Below are 20,407 nucleotides of genomic sequence, written 5' to 3'. Positions count from 1 at the left end.
TGTGACAGCACAGGTGTAACTATAACAGTGAATAGTCTCCAGCCCTGGATATATGTATTCTCAAAGTACAGCTTTCCATGAAAAGATACTATGGTCTGGGTCGGGCGCGGTGGCTCAAGCCTGTAATCCCAGCACTTTGGGAGGCCGAGACGGGCAGATCATGAGGTCAGGAGATCGAGACCATCCTGGCTAACCCAGTGAAACCCCGTCTCTACTAAAAAATACAAAAAACTAGCCGGGCGAGGCGGCGGGCGCCTGTAGTCCCAGCTACTCGGGAGGCTGAGGCAGGAGAATGGCGTGAACCCGGGAGGCGGAGCTTGCAGTGAGCTGAGATCCGGCCACTGCACTCCAGCCTGGGCGACAGACCGAGACTCCGTCTCAAAAAAAAAAAAAAAAAAAAAGATACTATGGTCTGTAAAAAAAGAAACTCAAGGTCTGTTAACTGCGAAAGTGTGACATTACTTTATCTATAATGGGTAAGATAATTAAGGGTTCTGTAGGCTATCAATCCATTCAACACTGGTAGTTAATTCAGTTAGGGTCTCAAATTGGAAGCAAATGAAAAAACTTTTCCCGTGTTAACTTAATTATTCGTGTTGCCTGCTGGGCATGTCTAATTGCCTTCACAAAATTCTGTCATCACTACCTTCTTTTCCAGCAATTCTAGACTTTAAGATGTTTTTTCTGGATTTAGTCCAATTGCAGTTATTCTCAAGGTATCTCAAAAACCTCCCTTAAACAGTACATATATAAGTTGCCCTCTTTATTTTTATTTATTTATTTATTTATTTTATTTTTTATTTTTTTGAGACGGAGTCTTGTTCTGTCACCCAGGCTGGAGTGCAGTGCCACGATCTCAGCTCACTCCAACCTCTGCCTCCCTGGTTCAAGCAATCCCAAGTAGCTGGGATTACAGGGGCATGCCACCACACCTGGCAAATTTTTGTATTTTTAGTAGAGACCGGGTTTCACCATGTTGGTCAGGATGGTCTCAAACTCCTGACCTTGTGATCCACCTGCATCAGCCTCCCAAAGTGCTGGAATTACAGGCATGAGCCACAGCACCCAGCAAGTTGCCCTATTTATTGAACAAATGTGTTAACTTAAAAGTAGATGACCTTTTTTTTTTTTTTTTTTTTGAGACAGTCTTGTTCTGTCACCCAGCCTGGAGTGCAGTGGCGTGATCTCGACCCACTGCAACCTCTGCCTCCCAGGTTCAAGCCGATTCTCCTGCCTCAGCCTCCCGAGTAGCTGAGGTTACAGGCATGTGCCACTACACCTGGCTGATTTTTGTATTTTTAGTAGAGACGGGGTTTCACCATGTTGGCCAGGCTGGTCTCAAACTCCTGACCTCAAGTGATCCACCTGCCTCGGCCTCCCAAAGTGCTGGGATTATAGGCATGAGCCACTGCGCCCAGCTGATGACCTGTATTATTAATTCTGCCCTGCTTGCCTCTGCATATGTAATTAAAAGCATTTTTTAAGTTCATTTCATGAATTAATAGACATGGCTTTTGAGAGTTAAATGTGAATATTCTTTTTGCCATCAGGACAAAGCAGGACCTCATAAGGAAATCTACCCCTATGTCATCCAGGAACTTAGACCAACTTTAAATGAACTGGGAATCTCCACTCCAGAGGAACTGGGCCTTGACAAAGTGTAAACCCCATGGGTAAGCGAGAAACCACTGAAGAAGGCAGGAAAACAATCCAGAGAGGTGTGGGTGGATGACATTTAAGTGTGCTGTGGTAAGACCTTTCAGTGTTCTTGTTAGGGACTACAGGATGCATGCCACCTCACCTGGCTAGTTTTTGTATTTTTTAGTAGAGACAGGGTTTCACCATGTTGGCCAGGCTCGTCTCAAACCCCTGACCTCGTGATCTGCCTGCCTTGGCCTCTCAAAGTGCTGGGATTACAGGCTTGAGCCACTGTGCCTGGCATCATTGTTTTCTTATGGGTATAAAGGCAAAAGCCACCTTAATTAAAGAAAAATCTTTATAAAATATTTTAGCCATAAACAGTAGCATAGTACAGGGAGTCTGTGTACACATATCCAGATTTTCAGATACTTTTATTGTTGCCACATTTGCTTTGGTGTTTTTAAAGTATTTCTGTTTGGGGTGGGCATTGTGGCTCATGCCTGTAATCGCAGCTTTTTGGGAGGCCAAGGCGGGCAGATCACAAGGTGAGGAGTTCAAGACTAGCATGGTGGAACCTTGTCTCTACTAAAAATACAAAATTTAGCCGAGTGTGGTGGCATGCACCTTTAGTCCTAGCTACTCAGGAGGCCAAGGCAGGAGAATCGCTTGAACCCAGGAGGCAGAGGTTGCAGTGAGCCGAGACTGCGCCATTGTACTCCAGCCTGGGTGACAGAGTAAGACTGTGTCTCCAAAAAAAAAGAAGAACTTGGCTGGCAACAATGGCTCATGACTGTAAGCTCAGCATTTTGGGAGGCTAAGGTGGGAGGATTGCTTGAGTTCAGGAGTTTGAGACCGGCCTGAGCAACATAGTGAGACCCTGTCTCTGTTAGTTAATTAAATACATACATACATACATACGTACATACTACAAACAAAAATACTCAGAATTCAAGAAATTTTTATATTCAGTCTTCCTGTTGAGAAACTGAACAGAAAATGCCTAAAACTTTGTCATCTACTTTTAGGATTTTTTTTTTTTTTTTTGAGAGAGTCTCACTCTGTCACCCAGGCTGGAGTGCAGTGGCACGATCTTGGCTCACTGAACCTCCGCCTCCCAGGTTCAAACTGATTCTTGTACCTCAGCCTCCTAAGTAGCTGAGCTTATAGGCATGAGCCACCATGCCTGGCTAATTTTTGTATTTTTAGTAGAGACTGGGTTTCACCATGTTGGCCAGGCTGGTCTTGAAATCCTGACCTCAGGTGATCCACCCACCTTAGCCTCCCAAAGTGCTGGGATTACAGGCGTGAGCCACCGTGCCCAGCTGGGATCTCGTTTTAAAGCTTGCTTTAAAGGAGTGGTATTTTTGTTTGCTTTTATTTAATTTATTTATTTATTTTTAATTTTGTTATAGAGACAGGGTCTCACAATGTTGCCCAGGCTGTTCTCAAACTCCTGGGCTCAAGTGATCCCTCCACCTTGGCCTTCCAAATTATTTGGGTTTCAGGTGTGAGCCAAAAGCAATGGTCTTTTCATTTTATCTTTGTCCCCCTCCTCACCAGCACAGCCTCCCTGAAGTAGCTCATCTTTATAATATATGCAATGGTTTTGACTTCTATGAGTACTTACAGAAAACTAGTTGTGCAGAATGGAAATTTTCCTAGTTATACTTTTGAAGCTCTTGCTTGCTTGTTTTGTTGTTGTTGTTTTGAGACGGAGTCTCACTCTGTCATCCAGGCTGGAGTGCAGTGGCAAGACCTCTGCTCACTGCAACCTCTGCCTCTCAGGTTCAAACAATTCTCATGCGTCAGCCTCCCTAGTAGCTGGGATTACAAGTGCCCACCACCATGCCCGGTTCATTTTTGTATTTTTATTAGAGACCAGGTTTCGCCACGTTGGCCAGTCTGGTCTTGAACTCCTGACTTCAGGTGATCCGCCTGCCTCAGCATCCCAAAGTGCTGGGATTATAGGTGTGAGCCACCGTGTCTGGCCCTGTGGTTCATATTCTATAATAGACTCCTAAAAGTTTGTTTTAGTTTTATTTAGTATTATTCCGAGGGGTCTAGGAGATCTTTTTTATGTAAGATATATTCTAGCTATACTGACTTTTTCTTTTTCTTTTTTTTTTTCTTTTTTTTTGGAGACAGAGTCTTGGCTCTGTTGTCCATGCTAGAGTGCAATGAAGCGATCTTGGCCCATTGCAACCTCCGCCTCCCGGTTGAAGCGATTCTTGTGCCTTAGCCTCCCGAGTAGCTGGGACCACAGGCGTGGGCCACTACACCAGGCTAATTTTTTGTATTTTAGTAGAGACGGGGTTTCACTGTGTTGCCCAGAGTGGTCTCGAACTGCTAAGCTCAGGCAATCTACTCGCCTCGGCTTCCCAAAGTGCTGGCATTACAGGCGTGAGCCACTGTGTCTGGCCCCAAAAAAAATATTTTTGAAAAATGGCAGGCTGGGTGCGGTGGCTCAAGCCTGTAATCCCAGCACTTTGGGAGGCCGAGACGGGCGAATCACGAGGTCAGGAGATCGTGACCATCCTGGCTAACACGGTGAAACCCCGTCTCTACTAAAAAATACAAAAAACTAGCCAGGCGAGGTGGCGGGTGCCTGTAGTCCCAGCTACTCAGGAGGCTGAGGCAGGAGAATGGCGTAAACCCGGGAGGCGGAGCTTGCAGTGAGCTGAGATCTGGCCACTGCACTCCAGCCTGGACGACAGAGCCAGACTCCGTCTCAAAAAAAAGAGAAAAATGGCAACTACTGAGTGCTTTTCTGATTGGGAAGGAAGTACCAATGGTATAAACAACAAAAAAACCACAAAGCTAGTCCCCTTGTGGGTTGACAGTAGGCAGGATTAAGTAAGAGCAGTAAAGGGTACAGAGAGACGGTAATTTCCCTGGTTGTAGCGCTAATGGTTATTTTTAAAAGATTTCTACCTTTTCTTTATTCTTTTCCCGGCTAATTCTTTGTGTTTTCTCTTACAGATGGGCTTCCCCACGGATTTATTGACACTGCTACTTGAGTGTGAACAGTTACCTGGAAATACTGATGATAACATATTACCTTATTTGAACAAGTTTTCCTTTATTGAGTACCAAGCCATGTAATGGTAACTTGGACTTTAATAAAAGGGAAATGAGTTTGAACTGAAATTAGGTATTTGTTTCATGTGTTTGCATTAATAAGCAGAAAATTAAGTGCCGTATTGGTTTCATGGTTTTGTTGGCCTCTCACATGCTGAGAGAACTGTGTTAATTCTCTGGAAATCATCTGACATGAAAATCAGTTTCATTAATATGTTTGGGTGCCCTAGCTGGTAAAGTAGCTGAAAGCCAGAAGTCGTTTATATAGAATTTTCTTGTTGACACCCTAGGCTTAGGGGACTGGTTGTCTGTGGGGATGGATCAAATTATGTACCTTTCCAAAACAGGTTTTAATGATGTTTAAAAGTGGTCACTGAGATAGTCTTGAGGATGTGCTATGCAGTAGCCAAGCCCTCTTATATTGTGTTCCTCTCTTAGTGCTCCTTTCCTTCCCTACCTGTTCTTCCCTTGCAGTGGTGTATTAGCCTTGGACATTAAAACATTTGCTTTGTAAATTTGGAGGCATTCTGATTAAACAGCTGAGTAAAACAAATCCTGCTTGTGTTAGAAGCACCATAATACTAGAACTAGTTGCTGGATAAAGAGGTTCTAGATCTGGGTCACTTCAGTATAGCCAGTCCAGACTGCAGTGTCAGGGAAATCGGATTAATATTAGCTTGAAATTCAGATGTCTGGCCAGGCGTGGTGGCTCATGCCTGTAATCCCAGCACTTTGGGAGGCCCAGGCAGGCGGATCATGAGGTCAGGATATTGAGACCATCCTGGCTAACACGGTGAAACCCCGTCTCTAGTAAAAATACAAAAAATTAGCTGGGCGTGGTGGCAGGTGCCTGTAGTCCCAGCTACTCGGGAGGCTGAGGCAGGAGAATGGCATGAACCTGGGAGGCGGAGCTTGCACTGAGCCAAGATCGCACCACTGCACTCCAGACTGGGTGACAGAGCAAGACTCTGTCTCAAGAAAAAAAAAAAATTCAGATATCTTCTCTCCTAGAGCCATGTAAGGGATTGTAATTAAAATCAGTTTTGGTGAAGTTCTAATACTTTGAGACCTTTTATAAAACCCCCCTGCCCAGTTTTTAAGAAGTAGAAATGTGAAATAAACTAAAATGGCACATACGTTTAATGTATAGTTGGTAGGCTGTGGTTCTTAGGTTTGGTCCCACTGTGGGCCAGTGCTTTCCTCCTCACTGCAAAATGAGTAAAAATGGTCTCTGTTCCTCATGTCATGGGAGGAGCAAAGGAAGGAACATAGGTTCACAGTTATTTATGAGGGTGAGATAAATGCTGTGATGGTCTTCATGCTACAAAAATTTATTGAACACCTACTGTATAACAAACATGCCAGGCACTGAAGGTAAAGCAGTGAACAGGAGAGACAGTGAATATTGGAACCTGGAGACACTGGAGGTAGGGATAAAACTTAGGCACAGTGTAGTTATAACTTAATGGGGATTTTGAATTAGGGTAGTAGCCATAGGAATGGAAAGGGATGAATTTTGAGAATCACATTATTGAGGTTTGTTGATAACTAATTTGATGAGGGGAAATGAGAACTCTGGGAAGGCCATCTTGAGATTTGAGTGGTGGTGCCATTCATACAGGAGTCAGCAAAAGGAGGAGCTTGATGCAGAGTGGAGAAATTGCTACATGTGATTCTGGATCTGTTAAATTTCAGACATCAATGCGCAAGTTACGCCAAGAGCTCTGAAAAGAGACTGAGACTAGAGAAAAGAATTTAAGGTTTGAAAGAGCAAAAATTAAGACTTCCAAGAAGACTGTTTGGAGGCAGATGTGAACTAGGTTGAAGTCTGAAATTGTGGGAGCAGGTACATTTAGAGTGAAAGAAGAGAGCAACATTAGTAAGGTATAACTTATATGCAGCCAAGTATGCAATTTTTTTTTTTTTTTTTTGAGACGGAGTATCGCTCTGTCGCCCAGGCTGGAGTGCAGTGGCGGGATCTTGGCTCACTACAAGCTCTGCCTCCCAGGTTCACGCCATTTTCCTGCCTCAGCCTCCTGAGTAGCTAGGACTACAGGCGCCAGCCACCACGCCCAGCTAATTTTTTGTATGTTTAGTAGAGATGGGGTTTCACCATCTTAGCCAGGATGGTCCCGATCTCCTGATGTCGTGATCCGCCCTCCTCGGCCTCCCAAAATGCTGGGATTACAGGCATGAGCCACCACGCCTGGTGTAAATCTTAAAGTATGTAGCTTGAGATTTTACATGTGTATACCTGTGAAATGCTGAATGGAGCCATTTTTGTGAGGATTAAATGACACTAAATGAAGCTAGTAAGCAAATACCGATGCTCAACAATTTTTTTTTTTTTTTTTTTTTAAAGACAGAGTGTCACTCTGTTGCCCAGGTTGGAGTGCAGTGGCATGATTTTGGCTCACTACAACGTCCCCCTCCTGGGTTCAAGCGATTCTTGTGCCTCAGCCTCCCAAGTAGCTGGGATTACAGGCATGCACCACCATGCACTGCTAATTTTTGTAATTGTAGTAGAGATGGGATTTCACCATGTTGGCCAGGCTGGTGTCGAACTCCTGACCTCAGGTGATCCACCTGCCTCGGCCTCCCAAAGTGTTGGGATTACAAGCATGAGCCATCGCACCCGGCCAGATGCTCAAGAAATTTTAATTTATTGGCCATGTTTTTGTGGGCGGTTGAGGCCAAATTGCAGGAGGCGAAGGAGTGATCTTAGGCAATGAGGGTGATTTGAAAGATGGTGAGGGTTGAGGCATTGGCCTTTTACAAGCAGAAGATTTAGTATGTAGCTGGATAGAACTAGTAGATGGAAAGTGTTCTTGTTGCCTTTGCCTTTTTTTAAAATGTGTTTTTGTTTCGTTTTGAGATGGTCTTGCTCTAACACAGGCTGGAGTGCAGTGATGCGATCATGGCTTAATGTGGCCTCGACTTCCTGGGCTCCAACAATCCTTCCATCTTAGCCTCCAGAGTAGCTGGGACCACAGGCATGCACCACCACACCCGGCTGATTTTTGTGGTTCTGGTCTCATGTTGCCCAGGCTGGCGTCAAATTCCTGAGTACAAGCTCTCTGCCTGCCTTGGCTTCCCAGAGTGCTAGGATTACAGGTGTGAGCCACCACAGCCGGCCTCCTTTGTATCTTAGGTAAGGTTGAGATTTCAATGTTTTGTTTTACCTGATTCACTCATCTATACCCTTAGAAGGAAACAGGTACTCTGGTAAGGTTTGTTTTTTTTTTTTTTTTTTTTTTTTTTTGTTTTTTGAGACGGAGTCTTGCTCTGGCGCCCAGGCTGGAGTGCAGTGGCACGATCTTGGCTCACTGCAACCTCTGCCTCCCAGGTTCAAGCGATTCTCCTGCCTCAGCCTCCCAAGTAGCTGGGATTATGGGCACGTGCCACCACGCCTGGCTAATTTATTACAGCTTTGGTAGAGACGGGGTTTCACCATGTTGGCTGGACTGGTCTTGAACTCCTAGCCTCAAGTGATACGACCCACCTCACCCTCCAAAGTGCTGGGATTACAAGCGTGAGCTACTGTGCCTGGCCTGCTCTAGGAATTTTTACTTTTTTTTTTTTTTTTTTTTTTTTTTTTTTTTTTTTTGAGACGGAGTCTCGCTCTGTTGCCCAGGCTGGAGCACGGTGGTGCGATATCAGCTCACTACAACCTCCACCTCCTGGGCTCAAGCAGTCCTCCTATCTCAGCCTCTGAGGAGCTGGTACTACAGATGCATGCTACCACGCCCAGCTTATTTTTGTTATTTTTTTGTAAATCATGTTGCCCAGGCTGGTATGGATTGGTTTTTTTTTTGTTTTGTTTTGTTGTGTTTTTTTTTTTTTTTTTTTTGAGACAGAGTTTTGCTCTGTCGCCCAGGCTAGAGTGCAGTGGCGCGATCTCTGCTCACTGTAAGCTCCACCTCCTGGGTTCACACCATTTTCCTGCCTCAGCCTCCCGAGTAGCTGGGACTACAGGCGCCTGCCACCTGGTGTATTTTTAAATGGTTGAAAAATCAATGAAAAGTATTTTAGCCAGGCGCAGTGGCTCATGCCTGTAATCCCAGCACTTTGGGAGGCCAAGGCGGGTGGATCATGACATCAGGAGTTCGAGACCAGCCTGGCCGGTATGGTGAAACCCTGTCTCTACTAAAAATACAGAAATTAGCTGGGCATAGTGGCGCGCACCTGTAGTCACAGCTACTCGGGAGGCTGAGGCAGAAGAATCGTTTGAACCCGAGAGGTGGAGGTTGCAGTGAGCCGAGATCGTGCCACTGTACTCCAGGCTGGGCAACAGCGTGAGACTCCGACTCAAAAAAAAAATTTTTTTTCATAATGTATAAAAATTATATGAAATTCAGAATATGATCCGGGCGCGGTGGCTCACACCTGTAATCCCAGCACTCTGGGAAGCTGAGGCGGGCGGATCACAAGGTCAGGAGATCGAGACCATCCTGGCTAACTTGGTGAAACCCCATCTCTACTAAAAATATAAAAAATTAGCTGGGCGTGGTGGCCGGTGCCTGTGGTCCCAGCTACTCGGGAGGCTGAGGCAGAAGAATCGTGTGAACCTGGAAGGTGGAGGTTGCAGTGAGCCGAGATTGCGCCACTGCACTCCAGCCTGGGCAACAGGGCGAGACTCCGTCTCAAAAAAAAAAAAAAAAAAAAAAAAAAATTCAGAATATGGTGTCCGTAAATAAGGTTTTATTGGAACACAGTCACACTCCCTGTTCATTTACATATTATCTGTGGCTTCTTTTTTTTTGCTTTTTAGTAAATTATGGTAAGATCATACATAAAATTTGCCATCTTGATGAATTTTTAGTTTGTAGTTCAGTGGCATTAGGTACATTCACATTGTGCCTTATGCATGGCTGCTTTTGCATTAAAATGACATAGTGTAATTGGACCAGTGAGTACTTACTATTTGCCTGTTTACAGAAAGTTTGCCCACCCTTAATCTAAAATAATAGAAATAATTTTCACAAGAAGCAAACTTAGAAAAATCACAAGGCATGTTACTAGGAGGCAAAAGTGACTAGATAAATTCAATCTACTGGTGATTTTGTCTCATCAGACTTTCTTCACACACATACCCATCAGGCAAATTCAATCAACTCCTTTGCTGTGCTGGAGAAAGTAGGTACATCTTGGCCAGGCACAGTGGCTCACGCCTGTAATCCCAGCACTTTTGAAGGCTGAGGCAAGTGGATCACCTGAGGTCCGAGGTTTGAGACCAGCCAGCCAACACAGTGAAACGCCATCTCTACTAAAAATACAAAAAATTAGCTGGGTGTGGTGGTGAGCACCTATAATCCCAGCTACTCGGGAGGCTAAGGCAGGAGAATCGCTTGAACCTGGGAGGCAGAGGTTGCAGTGAGCCGAGATCATGCCATTGCACTCCAGCCTGGGTAACAAGAGTGAAACTCCATCTCAAAAAAAAAAAAAAAAAAAGTAGGTACATCTAGTAGGTGGATCCTAGCTCTACCTAAAGAAGCAGATGGGCCAGGTGCAGTGGCTCACGCCTGTAATCCCAGCACTTTGGGAGGCTGCGGCGGGTGGATCATGAGGTCAGGAGTTCAAGACCAGCCTGCCCAACATGGTGAAACCCCATCTCTACAAAAATACAAAATTAGCTGGGCGTGGTGATGCACGCCTGTAGTCCCAGCCACTCGGGAGGCTGAGGCAGGAGAACTGTTTGAACCTGGGAGGCAGAGGTTGCAGTGAGCCGAGATCGTGCGACTGCACTCCAGCCTGGCGACAGAGCGAGACTCTGTCTCAAACAAAGAAGTAGATGATAAATATGAGGATCCTTCCACAGCTTGACTTGGATGGACAGGGCTTCTACCCTAGATGGGGTCTCTAGCCTTTTTCTTTCCTACACTTTGTTTTAGTAAATTTCAAAGCAATTAATAGTTTGTCACATTTGTTTATATGTTATATATCTACAGACGTTACTTCACCCCTGAATACTTCAGCAAAAATCTGAGAAAAAGGACTTTTGCCTCCTACATAAACACAATTCCGTTCTATTCTAAGAAGTTTAGCATCAGGCTGGGCACAGTGGGTCACGCCTATAACCCCAGCACTTTGGGAGGCCGAGGCGGGTGGATCACTTGAGGTCGGGAGTTCGAGACCAGGCTGACCAACATGGAGACACCCCGTCTCTACCAAAACTACAAAAATTAGCTGGGCGTGGTAGCTCATGCCTGTAATCCCAGCTACTCGGGAGGCTGAGGCAGGAGAATCGCTTGAACCCAGAAGGCGGAGGTTGCAGTGAGCCGAGATCGTGCCATTGCACTCCAGCCTGGGCAACAAGAGTAAAACTCTATCTCAAAAAAAAAAAAAAAAAGAAAAAAGAAAAAATTTAGCTTCAAATACATACAGTCCACATTTCTGAAGAGTCCAGGCCACTTGTAGAATGTCCTGTAATCTTCCTGTGTCTGTTTCCTAATTATTCAAATCCAGCTAAACATTTTTGGCAAAAATACTATGTGAAATTCCAATTGTATCCCCTCAGGAGGGACATGATGTCAGTTTGTCCCCATGTCTTTTTATTACATACACCTACCAGCTGATGGAAGGCAGCATAATGTAGCAGTAAGATGAGAAAATGGGGTTTGGATTCAGACTTGTGTTCAAATCCTAGTCTACTGTATAACAGCCATATGGCTGTATAAGTTGCCCACCTTTCCCGTCCTTTGGTTTCCTTATCTAAAAATGGGAGCCACCTCACAGGGATATAACAAGAATGAAAAGTGAGCAGATTATATCCTATTTGTTATAATCATTTTTTTGGTCGTGCTTGGGAAAATGGCTTAAGCCTAGTCATTTTCTCCTAAGCTTTGTTAACTATCACTTCAGTTTTTCCTGGCTGTTTGTTTAATTGGATGCCAGAGAGCTTGTCCTTAGCAGCACAGTCTATTAGTCTATAGTCACATTTTGTGGTAGTATTGTTTAGTTTGCCATTTTCCTGCATTGGAGAAGTTTAGTTGAACGCCAAGTAAGATGACTGTGCTGGGCTTGGCCTTTGTCTTAAACGGGTTTAGTGTTTAGTAGGTGTTTAGTGTATTGCTGTAAAGGGATACCTGAGGCTAGGTAATTTATAAAGGGGCCAGGCACAGTAGCTCATGCCTGTAATCCCAGTGCCTTGGGAGGCCAAGGCAGGAGGATTACTTGAGGCCAGGAGTTCAAGACCAGGCTGGGCCACATAGTGAGATCTCCATCTCTACAAAAAAAATTTAAAAACCAGGTACAGTGGTATGTACCTATAGTCCCAGCTACTCAGAAAGGTGAGATGGGATGATTGCTTGGGCCCAGGAGTTCAAGGATTCAGTAAGCTATGATCATAGCACTGTACTCCAGCTTGGGCAACAGGGCAAGACCCCATCTCTTAACAAAAAAAGTTTATTAGGCCGGGCGCGGTGGCTCACGCCTGTAATCCCAACACTTTGGGAGGCCAAGGTGGGCGGATCACCTGAGGTCAGGAGTTCGAGACCAGCCTGACCAACATGGAGAAACCCCATTTCTACTAAAAATACAAAATTAGCTGGGCATGGTGGTGCATGCCTGTAATCCCAGCTACTCGGGGGGCTGAGCCAGGAGAATCGCCTGAACTGAGGAAGTGGAGGTTGGGGTGAGCCGAGATCCTGCCATTGCACTCCAGCCTGGGCAACAGGAGTGAAACTTGATCTTAAAAAAAAAAAAAAAAAAAAAAAAGTTTATTAACTCACAGTTCTTTTGGTTATACAAGAAGCATGGAACTGGCATCTACTTAGCTTCTGGTGAGGGCCTCAGGCTGCTTCCACTCATGGCTGAAGGCAGAGGGGAGCAGACTTGAGCAGAAATCACTTGGTGAGAGAGGAAGCAAGAGGAAGGGGAGATACTAGTCTCTTTAATATCCAGCTCTCTTGAGATGATGGGGCCACCTTTTCCTGGCCAGTTTATCCTGACCTATTCTGAATCCACCAAGGCCCTGAATCTCAGCTACATCTCCTCCTCTGCCTCCTCCTCTACCCCACAGACAAAGTGTTCATTCCTTTCTGAAGAACAGGCTGAGACCTTCCTGAGACCTGCTCTTTCTGGAGCCTCTGATGTTCCCTGTATGGTTCTCCACATGCCTCCTTCCTGGCTCTTTTCCCTATTGAGGAATCAGCTTCAATGTGTGATCTTCACTGATGACACAGCTCAGCACAGACCTGCCTGCTTCTCATCTATCTCAAGTAATTAACCAACCTACACCACGTGGCTGAATTCCCTCTCTCTGCGTGTGTGTGTGTGTGTGTGGTCGTACCATCTTAAGTGACATCAATACCTAGTTATATATCTATACAGATAATATATATTTACACATAAATATATATCTAAGACTATCCCTATAACTAGTAAATTGTGCTATGTTTTTGTTTTTTGTCTCCTCAGCTAACTCCACACTTCAAGAAAGGAGAGATAGTTTTTGTTTGTTTGTTTGTTTGTTTTGAGACAGTCTCGCTCTGTTGCCCAGGCTGGAGTGCAGTGGCACAATCTCGGCTCCCTGCAACCTCTGCCTCCCAGGTTCAAGCAATTCTCCTGCCTCAGCCTCCTGGGTAGCTAGAATTACAGGCGCACGCCACCATGCCCAGCTAATTTTGTATTTTTAGTAGAGACGAGGTTTCACCATGTTGGTCAGGCTGGTCTTGAACTCCTGACCTCGTGATCTGCCTGCCTCGGCCTCCCAAAGTGCTGGGATTACAGGCGTGAGCCACTGAGTCCGGCCACAGAGAGAGTTTTTATGGCCCACTATACATATATAATCGATATGCTTTAAAAAACCCCAGCTCTCTCAGGAACTTATAGAACTATAAGAACTTACTACCTTCAGAGAGGAAATTAATGTATTTGTGAGGGATCCACCCCCATGACCCAGATACCTCCTATTAGGCCCCCCCTCCAACACCGGGGATCAAATGTAAACATCAGGTTTGGTAGAGACAAACCACAGCAGCCCTCCACAGCTGTGGCCATACCTTTGCATATAACTGTGAGGACAATGGTGGGGCTGGTTCCCTAAAGACCTGCAGATTCATCGGTCCTATCTAGTTATCTGTACTCTACCAATAATGAGAGAAGTTCCTTGGGCTAGAGGCCACAACCTGGTGAGACAGTGGCTTCTGAGATGGGAAGAGAGCTTGAAAGGGAAGCCGGACGCGGTGGCTCACGCCTGTAACCCCAACACTTTGGGAGGCCAAGGCAGGTGGATTGTGAGGTTAGGAGTTCAAGACCAGCCTGGCCAACATGGTGAAACCCCTTCTCTACTAACAAAAAAAATACAAAAATTGGCCGGGCGCGGTGGCTCAAGCCTGTAATCCTAGCACTTTGGGAGGCCGAGACGGGCGGATCACGAGGTCAGGAGATCGAGACCATCCTGGCTAACACGGTGAAACCCCGTCTCTACTAAAAATACAAGAAAATTAGCCGGGCAAGGTGGCAGGCGCCTGTAGTCCCAGCTACTCGGGAGGCTGAGGCAGGAGAATGGCGTGAACCCGGGGGGGCGGAGCTTGCAGTGAGCCGAGATCGCGCCACTGCACTCCAGCCTGGGGCACAGAGCAAGACTCCGTCTCAAAAAAAAAAAAAAATACAAAAATTACCTGGACATGGTGGCAGGCGCCTGTAATCCCAGCTACTTGGGAGGCTGAGGCAGAGAACTGCTTGAACCCAGGAGGTGGAGGTTGCAGTGAGCCGAGATCACACCATGCCCTCCAGCCTGGGCAGCAGAGCAAGACTCCATCTCAAAAAAAAAAGAGAGCTTGAAAGGGAAGTGGCAGGATAAAAAGAAAATCTCTGGCTGGGCGCGGTGGCTCAAGCCTGTAATCCCAGCACTTTGGGAGGCTGAGGCAGGCGGATCACGAGGTCAGGAGATCGAGACCAGCCTGGCTAACACACTGAAACCCCATCTCTACTAAAAATTCAAAAACTTAGCCAGGCGTGGTGGTGGTCACCTGTAGTCCCAGCTGCTTGGGAGGCTGAGGCAGGAGAATAGCATGAACACGGGAGGCAGAGCTTGCAGTGAGCTGAGATGGCGCCACTGCACTCCAGCTTGGGCAACAGAGCAAGACTCCATCTCAAAAAAAAAAAAAAAAAATCTGTCCTCCATCTCTTTTAATGTTTAACCTCAGATACTTGCCTGTATGAAGGAATCAGCTCCAGTCAACAGCAGAACGAGAATTCTTAACTGATGATGGATCCACATCTGTTCCAGGACCAAGAAAGTTTAGAGAATAACTTAGATTTAGAGCCAGGGATAAAGAATAACTGCCCAATGAGGGTTCCAAAAGCCAAGGTAGTAGTCCTTGCTCCTAACAGCCGATAAACTCTCCCCAAGGATTCCCTACCCCCCAATACAAAGAAACAAGACTGGGAACTGGGAGATACCTTATTTGTCATCACTAGGTTTACAGGACCCAGCATAGCACCTGTGACACAGTAGGAGATGAATAAAGCTATGCTGAGTTGAGGAGCCCTAGGCCCAGCAGGGCAGCCAGCACAAGCACTGGGTTAAGGTCTGAGTAGCCGGGGCAAGGAAGCGGGGTTTTGTGCCCTTTCTGCTGTGGCAATTCTTGCTCTGGAACCTCATCCCCTTACAACCTAGAGTTGGTTGGGGGCATTTTTGGTGGTGGGGTGGGTATTTATTTTTCTTAGATTCCTAGTGAACATAATTTCTTTTGTTAAATTGTAAGTTATTTATTTTTTGAGACAGGATCTCACTGTCATCTAGGCTGGAGTGCAGTGGTGCCATCACAGCTCACTGCAGCTCCACCTCCTGTCAGATCAACCTCAACCGCCTGGGCTCAGGTGATCCTCCCACCTCAGACTCCCAAGTAGCTGAGACCACAGGCACACACCACCATGCCCAGCTAATTTTTCTTTTTTGTGTGTGGAGACGGGGCTTTGCCATGTTGCCCAGGCTGCTCTTGAACTCCTGGCCTCAAGCAATCCACTTGTCTTGGCCTCTCAAAGTGCTGGGATGACAGGCGTGAGCCCTAGTGGACATAATTTCTTAAGTGGAAAAGGGAACTGCCCACATCCAGGCCAGGATCATTGAGCACAACTATCACAAGATCACAGTTTCTTCATTAATAATGACTTTAAATTATATAATCTCTAAGATCTCTTCCAGCCCCGAAGTTCTATGATACTAGTTAACCAAAAGAGCAGAAATAGGATATTAATTCCACAAATATTTATTACTATAACCTTATGCTAAAAAGTGAATAAGGCAGTCTGCCCTTGGGGAGTGTAAAGTCAAATGAGAGAATGAACACTAAATCCTTGTAATGCTGTATAAGGGTTGTGTAAATAATAGCATATATTTCTTGAACACTTACTATATGCCAGGTGTCATTCTAAACACTTTACAACTGAACTTCACAATTCCACTTCCATTAGATGGGTTCTGTTATCTCCACTTAGCTAAAGAAACTGAGACATAAAGAGGTTTAATAATTTGCCAGTAGGTGACAGCAAATAATTTGGCTTCAGGGTCTATGTTGAGTCACTCAGCAGTTAAGAGCATTCTTGATGGAAGATTGGGAAGAGCGTGCATGAAGGCTCTCACAGTTTTGTTACAAGTTCCTAGTGATTTTGTGACATTAAGTGGGTTTCGGTCAGGGTTCCCAAGCCCCAGGCCATGGATGGATACTGGTCCATGAGTGAGCAAAGCTTAATCTGTATTTACAGCGGCTCCCCATTGCTCACATTACCACCTGAGCTCCGTCACCTGTCAGATCAGCGGTGGCATTAGAGTCTCATAGCAGCATGAACCCTATTGTGAACCATACATGCAAGGGATCTAGATTGTGGACTCCTTATGAGAATCTAATGCCTGATGATCTGTCGTTGTTTCCCATCACCCCCAGATGGGACCGTCTAGTTGCAGGAAAACAAGCTTGGGGCTCCCACTGATTCTAAGTTGAGTTGTACAATTATTTCATTATATATTGTAATGTAATAATAAAGTGCACAATAAATGTGCTTGAATCATCCCAAAACCAGCTTTTTTCTACCCCATTTCCACCCCATGGAAAAACTGTCTTCCACAAAACCAACCCCTAGTGCCGAAAAGGTTGGAGACTGCTGGTTTAAATCATATTTGGCTCTTGGTGAAGTCTCCATCAGCATAACCAGAAGAAAACCACTTCTTTGTTGTTGTTTTTTTTGGTGGGGGAGTTGTTTGTTTTTGAGACAGCGTCTCTCTCTGTTGCTTAGGCTGGAGTGCAGTGGCCCGATCTCGGCTCACTTTTCACCATGTTGCCCAAGCTGGTCTTGAACTCCCTACCTCCGGTAATCCGCCTGCCTCAGCCTCCCAAAGTGCTGGGATTACAGATGTGAGCCACTGCGCCCCGCCAGAAAACTACTTCTTTGGAGTCCACAGGGAGCTGGGTACAAATTCCAGGTTTATCACTTAACTGGTAAACTTCACCAAGTCTAAGCTTCATTTGTTTAACAAGAATAACTATTGGCTTCATTAGATTATAATGATTAAATACTAAGTTGAGCTATATGTACCTGCTGTTTCTGGAGGCAAAAACAGTCTAACATCATGGGGAGTGGGGAGAATCTACCAAAATGGTAAGGATTCCTTTGTGCTTCTGATTTTTGAAAACTTCAGCCCTAAATTCTTCCTTTTTACCTCTCTTGCCCAAGGCATAGTGCCACGCAACGGTCTGCGTGTCCCTGTGAGCTCAGAGGTTGCACACTGTTGACCTGCCCTACTGAGGCCAGTAAATTAGTCAAGGGACAGCCTCATGAGATTTGGGAGTTCCACAAGGATCTGGAGTTTCTTTCCAGCCAGTCACAAGCACATCCCTTGGGGGCTAGAGAATTCAAGAGCCCTGACACATAGCCTACCACACACAGACTCAGAGTGCACTTTCACCCGCCTTTTCAACGCCTATTTGCCTCACTGAACAATGAGTAGTGACACTGGCTCTATTTTTAAATGTGGAAACTGAGGCCTAGAGAGGGTCAGGTCTTGTCCAAGGTCACAGGCACCTCTTGGTGGTGTTAAGAAGGTGGGGTGCCGGGCGCGGTGGCTCACGCCTGTAATCCCAGCACTTTGGGAGGCCGAGGCGGGCGGATCACAAGGTCAGGAGATCGAGACCACGGTGAAACCCCGTTTCTACTAAAAATACAAAAAATTAGCCGGGCGCGGTGGCGGGCGCCTGTAGTCCCAGCTACTCAGGAGGCTGAGGCAGGAGAATGGCGTGAACCCGGGAGGCGGAGCTTGCAGTGAGCCGAGATTGCGCCACTGCACTCCAGCCTGGGCGACAGAGCGAGACTCTGTCTCAAAAAAAAAAAAAAAAAAAAGAAGGTGGGGTTTGGCGTCAGTCAGATGGATCAGCGCAATTACTGCCTCTAGGTGTGTCACCTTCACAAGGTTCTTTAACCTCTGGGGCCTCTTTCTTTTGCTAGAAAAGGTCGCTGATAACGCTTGTCCTCATGTCTCTTCAACTCAAGTCTGCTCTCTGGCAGCTCCATATGTGGGGAGACCCCCAAGGAGACGCTGCGAGAAGTACAGAGTGCGGCGCGCCAGGACTCAAACTGTGGGCGCCCGACCGACGCACACGCGCAGCCCCACAACAATATCAGTATTTAATTTCCACTAGAGGCAGAACTGAGCCTAACCATCACCAGGCTCAAGCCGCCTACCCCAAGAGCGAAAACGGAACTGGCCGGCCTCCCGGAAAGAAGGGCGGAATATTTGGGCCAAGTACCCAGACTACCGAACCGGAGAGCTCCGGAAGAGGACGACCTGCGCCTGCGCACCGCTCTTGCTAAAAGACAGCCCGCCTCTCCCTCGGCCGTCCGCTTGTTTGCCACGGGCGGGGCTGCATCATCCGGCAGGGCGGAGCCCGGCCATGGCGACCGCGGAGCTCAGCGGGCGCGCGGTGCGGTTGTCTACCCCGGGACCCCGGCCTAGCGGGGCTCGGGACCGCGCGCCGGGAGCTGCGGGGCCACCCTCCGGGCAGATTGGTAATAGAGCCCTCCGTCTGGGGGAGCGCACCCCCGCGGCCGTGGAGAAGCGGGGGCCATACATGGTGACGCGCGCACCCTCCATTCAAGCCAAGCTGCGTGAGTGTGGCCCGATGGTCGTGAGAGGTCTGTCCCTGGGCGGGCGGCCGCGTCCCCAGGGCGGGCTCCGGAGCTTCGCTGGGCCTCGGCCCCGGAGGGAAGGGGTTAGCTGCAGCCTGCTCCCGCCCCTTAAAATCCTTTCGGAAAGAGCGGCCTCCCAGCCTTCGGGAGACGCTGCGGAGTGGGGAAGACCCGGCTGACCCGGGCCCTTTAACTTCCAGAGAAGCACCGGGACCTGGCCAAGGCCGTTCTGCGGAGAAAAGGCATGCTGGGGGCCTCGCCGAACCGCCCAGACTCTTCAGGGAAAAGGTCTCAGCAGGCGCCACACCTCCTCTGTGCTAGCAGTTTTAGAGAAGGCTTTAATCCCCAGGACGGGAGACAGGGTGCTCTGGTTTAAGGCCGAGCTAGCGATTCCCCTGGTGCAACCTGTCAGGTTCACTATCTTTAAAATGGGAAGAGGAACAATCTCTTTTCCTTTAAGGATGTGACAGGATCAGAGAAAGAGCTTCGGAATAAGGGAGTTCTGTGAGTGCACGGGCTCATTCACTATCCTTCTCCTCCTCTGTTAGGGAGGAGAATGGTGGCTGGAGTCCCCAGGAATGAGGACGAAGAGCAGTATGGGAACGGCTAGACCTGTTTTTGTTTGTTTGTTTTCAACAGAATAGTAAACTCTCAGAGCTGAATAGAACCTTATTCAATGCCTCCTTTTACAGATGAGGGTTGAAACTCGGAGAAGTGAAGGTTAACCCTAACCCTTTACCCAAAGGCTTGCAGTTTTTGTGTCCTCTGATTAAATAAGTGGGGAGAGGGTGCTTTTCCTAGTTCAGGCAAGGGGAGGTGTGCTTTTTTCCAAGACCTATAGGAGTATAATACAGGCCGGGCGTGGTGGCTTACGACTGTAATTCCAGCACTTTGGGAAGCTGAGGCGAGTGGATCACTTGAGGTCAGGAGTTCGAGACCAGCCTGGCCAACATGGTGAAACCCTGTTTCTATTAAAAATACAAAATTAGCTGGGCACACCTGTAGTCTCAGCTACTCGGGAGGCTGAGACAGGAAAATCATTTGAACACAGTAGGTGGAGATTACAGTGAGCCGAGATGGCGCCATTGCACTCCAGCCTGGGTGACAGGGCCAGACTCTGTCTCCAAAACAAAAACAAAAACAAAAAGAATGAGGACGTACACATTCTGAGGCACTGTAGCCAGGTACATGGAGCTGCAGGTGGTGGTGGCTGTGACCAGGGAGAAGGCAAGTCAGTAGTGCAGTCAATTCTTTCTCCTTCAGGGCAAGGACTCTGGCTATCCCTGTGAAATGCCTATGCTTTCATCTATGCTTGGTCTCTTCTCCCCCATCTCCCCTCAGGTCAGTGAAGTTTAACAAGGGCTATACTGCTCTTAGCCAGAGTCCAGATGAAAACCTGGTGTCCCTCGACTCTGACAGGTGAGTGCTCCCCTTGGAAATACCCCCTTGGGAAGCAGCTTGGCTGGAACTGAAGATCGCTTGATGCCTTTGCTTGTTCCCTGTCTCCTCCAAGGCCCTTCATGTATATTCCAGGGCTGTTCTCTTCTGAACAATATCCCTT

The 20,407-nt window shown here is 46.9% G+C and overlaps 6 protein-coding genes across 8 annotated transcripts in view; 4 read left to right on the top strand and 2 right to left on the bottom strand.

Annotated features, from left to right (window-relative positions):
• Positions 1–4,788, top strand: part of LOC126960028 (cytochrome c oxidase subunit 5A, mitochondrial) — a 254,695-nt gene extending 249,907 nt beyond the window's left edge. For all 3 annotated transcript variants that reach the window (XM_050799915.1, XM_050799916.1, XM_050799914.1), the window contains 2 exons: positions 1,551–1,673; positions 4,621–4,788. In XM_050799915.1, coding sequence (XP_050655872.1) covers positions 1,551–1,664 — 114 coding nt within the window. In that variant the 3' untranslated portion in view covers positions 1,665–1,673; positions 4,621–4,788. The remainder of the gene's footprint in view (positions 1–1,550; positions 1,674–4,620) is intronic.
• CSK (C-terminal Src kinase) overlaps positions 1–20,407 on the bottom strand; it is a 278,351-nt gene that overhangs the window by 128,866 nt on the left and 129,078 nt on the right. The window lies entirely within an intron of this gene.
• SCAMP5 (secretory carrier membrane protein 5) overlaps positions 1–20,407 on the bottom strand; it is a 201,334-nt gene that overhangs the window by 99,154 nt on the left and 81,773 nt on the right. The window lies entirely within an intron of this gene.
• ULK3 (unc-51 like kinase 3) overlaps positions 1–20,407 on the top strand; it is a 297,486-nt gene that overhangs the window by 203,190 nt on the left and 73,889 nt on the right. The window lies entirely within an intron of this gene.
• SCAMP2 (secretory carrier membrane protein 2) overlaps positions 1–20,407 on the top strand; it is a 427,899-nt gene that overhangs the window by 341,479 nt on the left and 66,013 nt on the right. The window lies entirely within an intron of this gene.
• FAM219B (family with sequence similarity 219 member B) overlaps positions 1–20,407 on the top strand; it is a 128,456-nt gene that overhangs the window by 102,528 nt on the left and 5,521 nt on the right. The window contains exons 2-4 of the mRNA XM_050799906.1: positions 18,596–18,825; positions 19,047–19,134; positions 20,188–20,265. Of these exons, the coding sequence (XP_050655863.1) occupies positions 18,612–18,825; positions 19,047–19,134; positions 20,188–20,265 (380 nt within the window). The 5' untranslated portion in view covers positions 18,596–18,611. The remainder of the gene's footprint in view (positions 1–18,595; positions 18,826–19,046; positions 19,135–20,187; positions 20,266–20,407) is intronic.

This window comes from Macaca thibetana, chromosome 7 (genome assembly GCF_024542745.1).
Source record: "Macaca thibetana thibetana isolate TM-01 chromosome 7, ASM2454274v1, whole genome shotgun sequence".
Classification (NCBI taxonomy): domain Eukaryota; kingdom Metazoa; phylum Chordata; class Mammalia; order Primates; family Cercopithecidae; genus Macaca; species Macaca thibetana.
The sequence above is the reverse complement of the archived record's forward strand: the minus strand, read 5'-3'. Positions and strand labels throughout refer to the sequence as shown.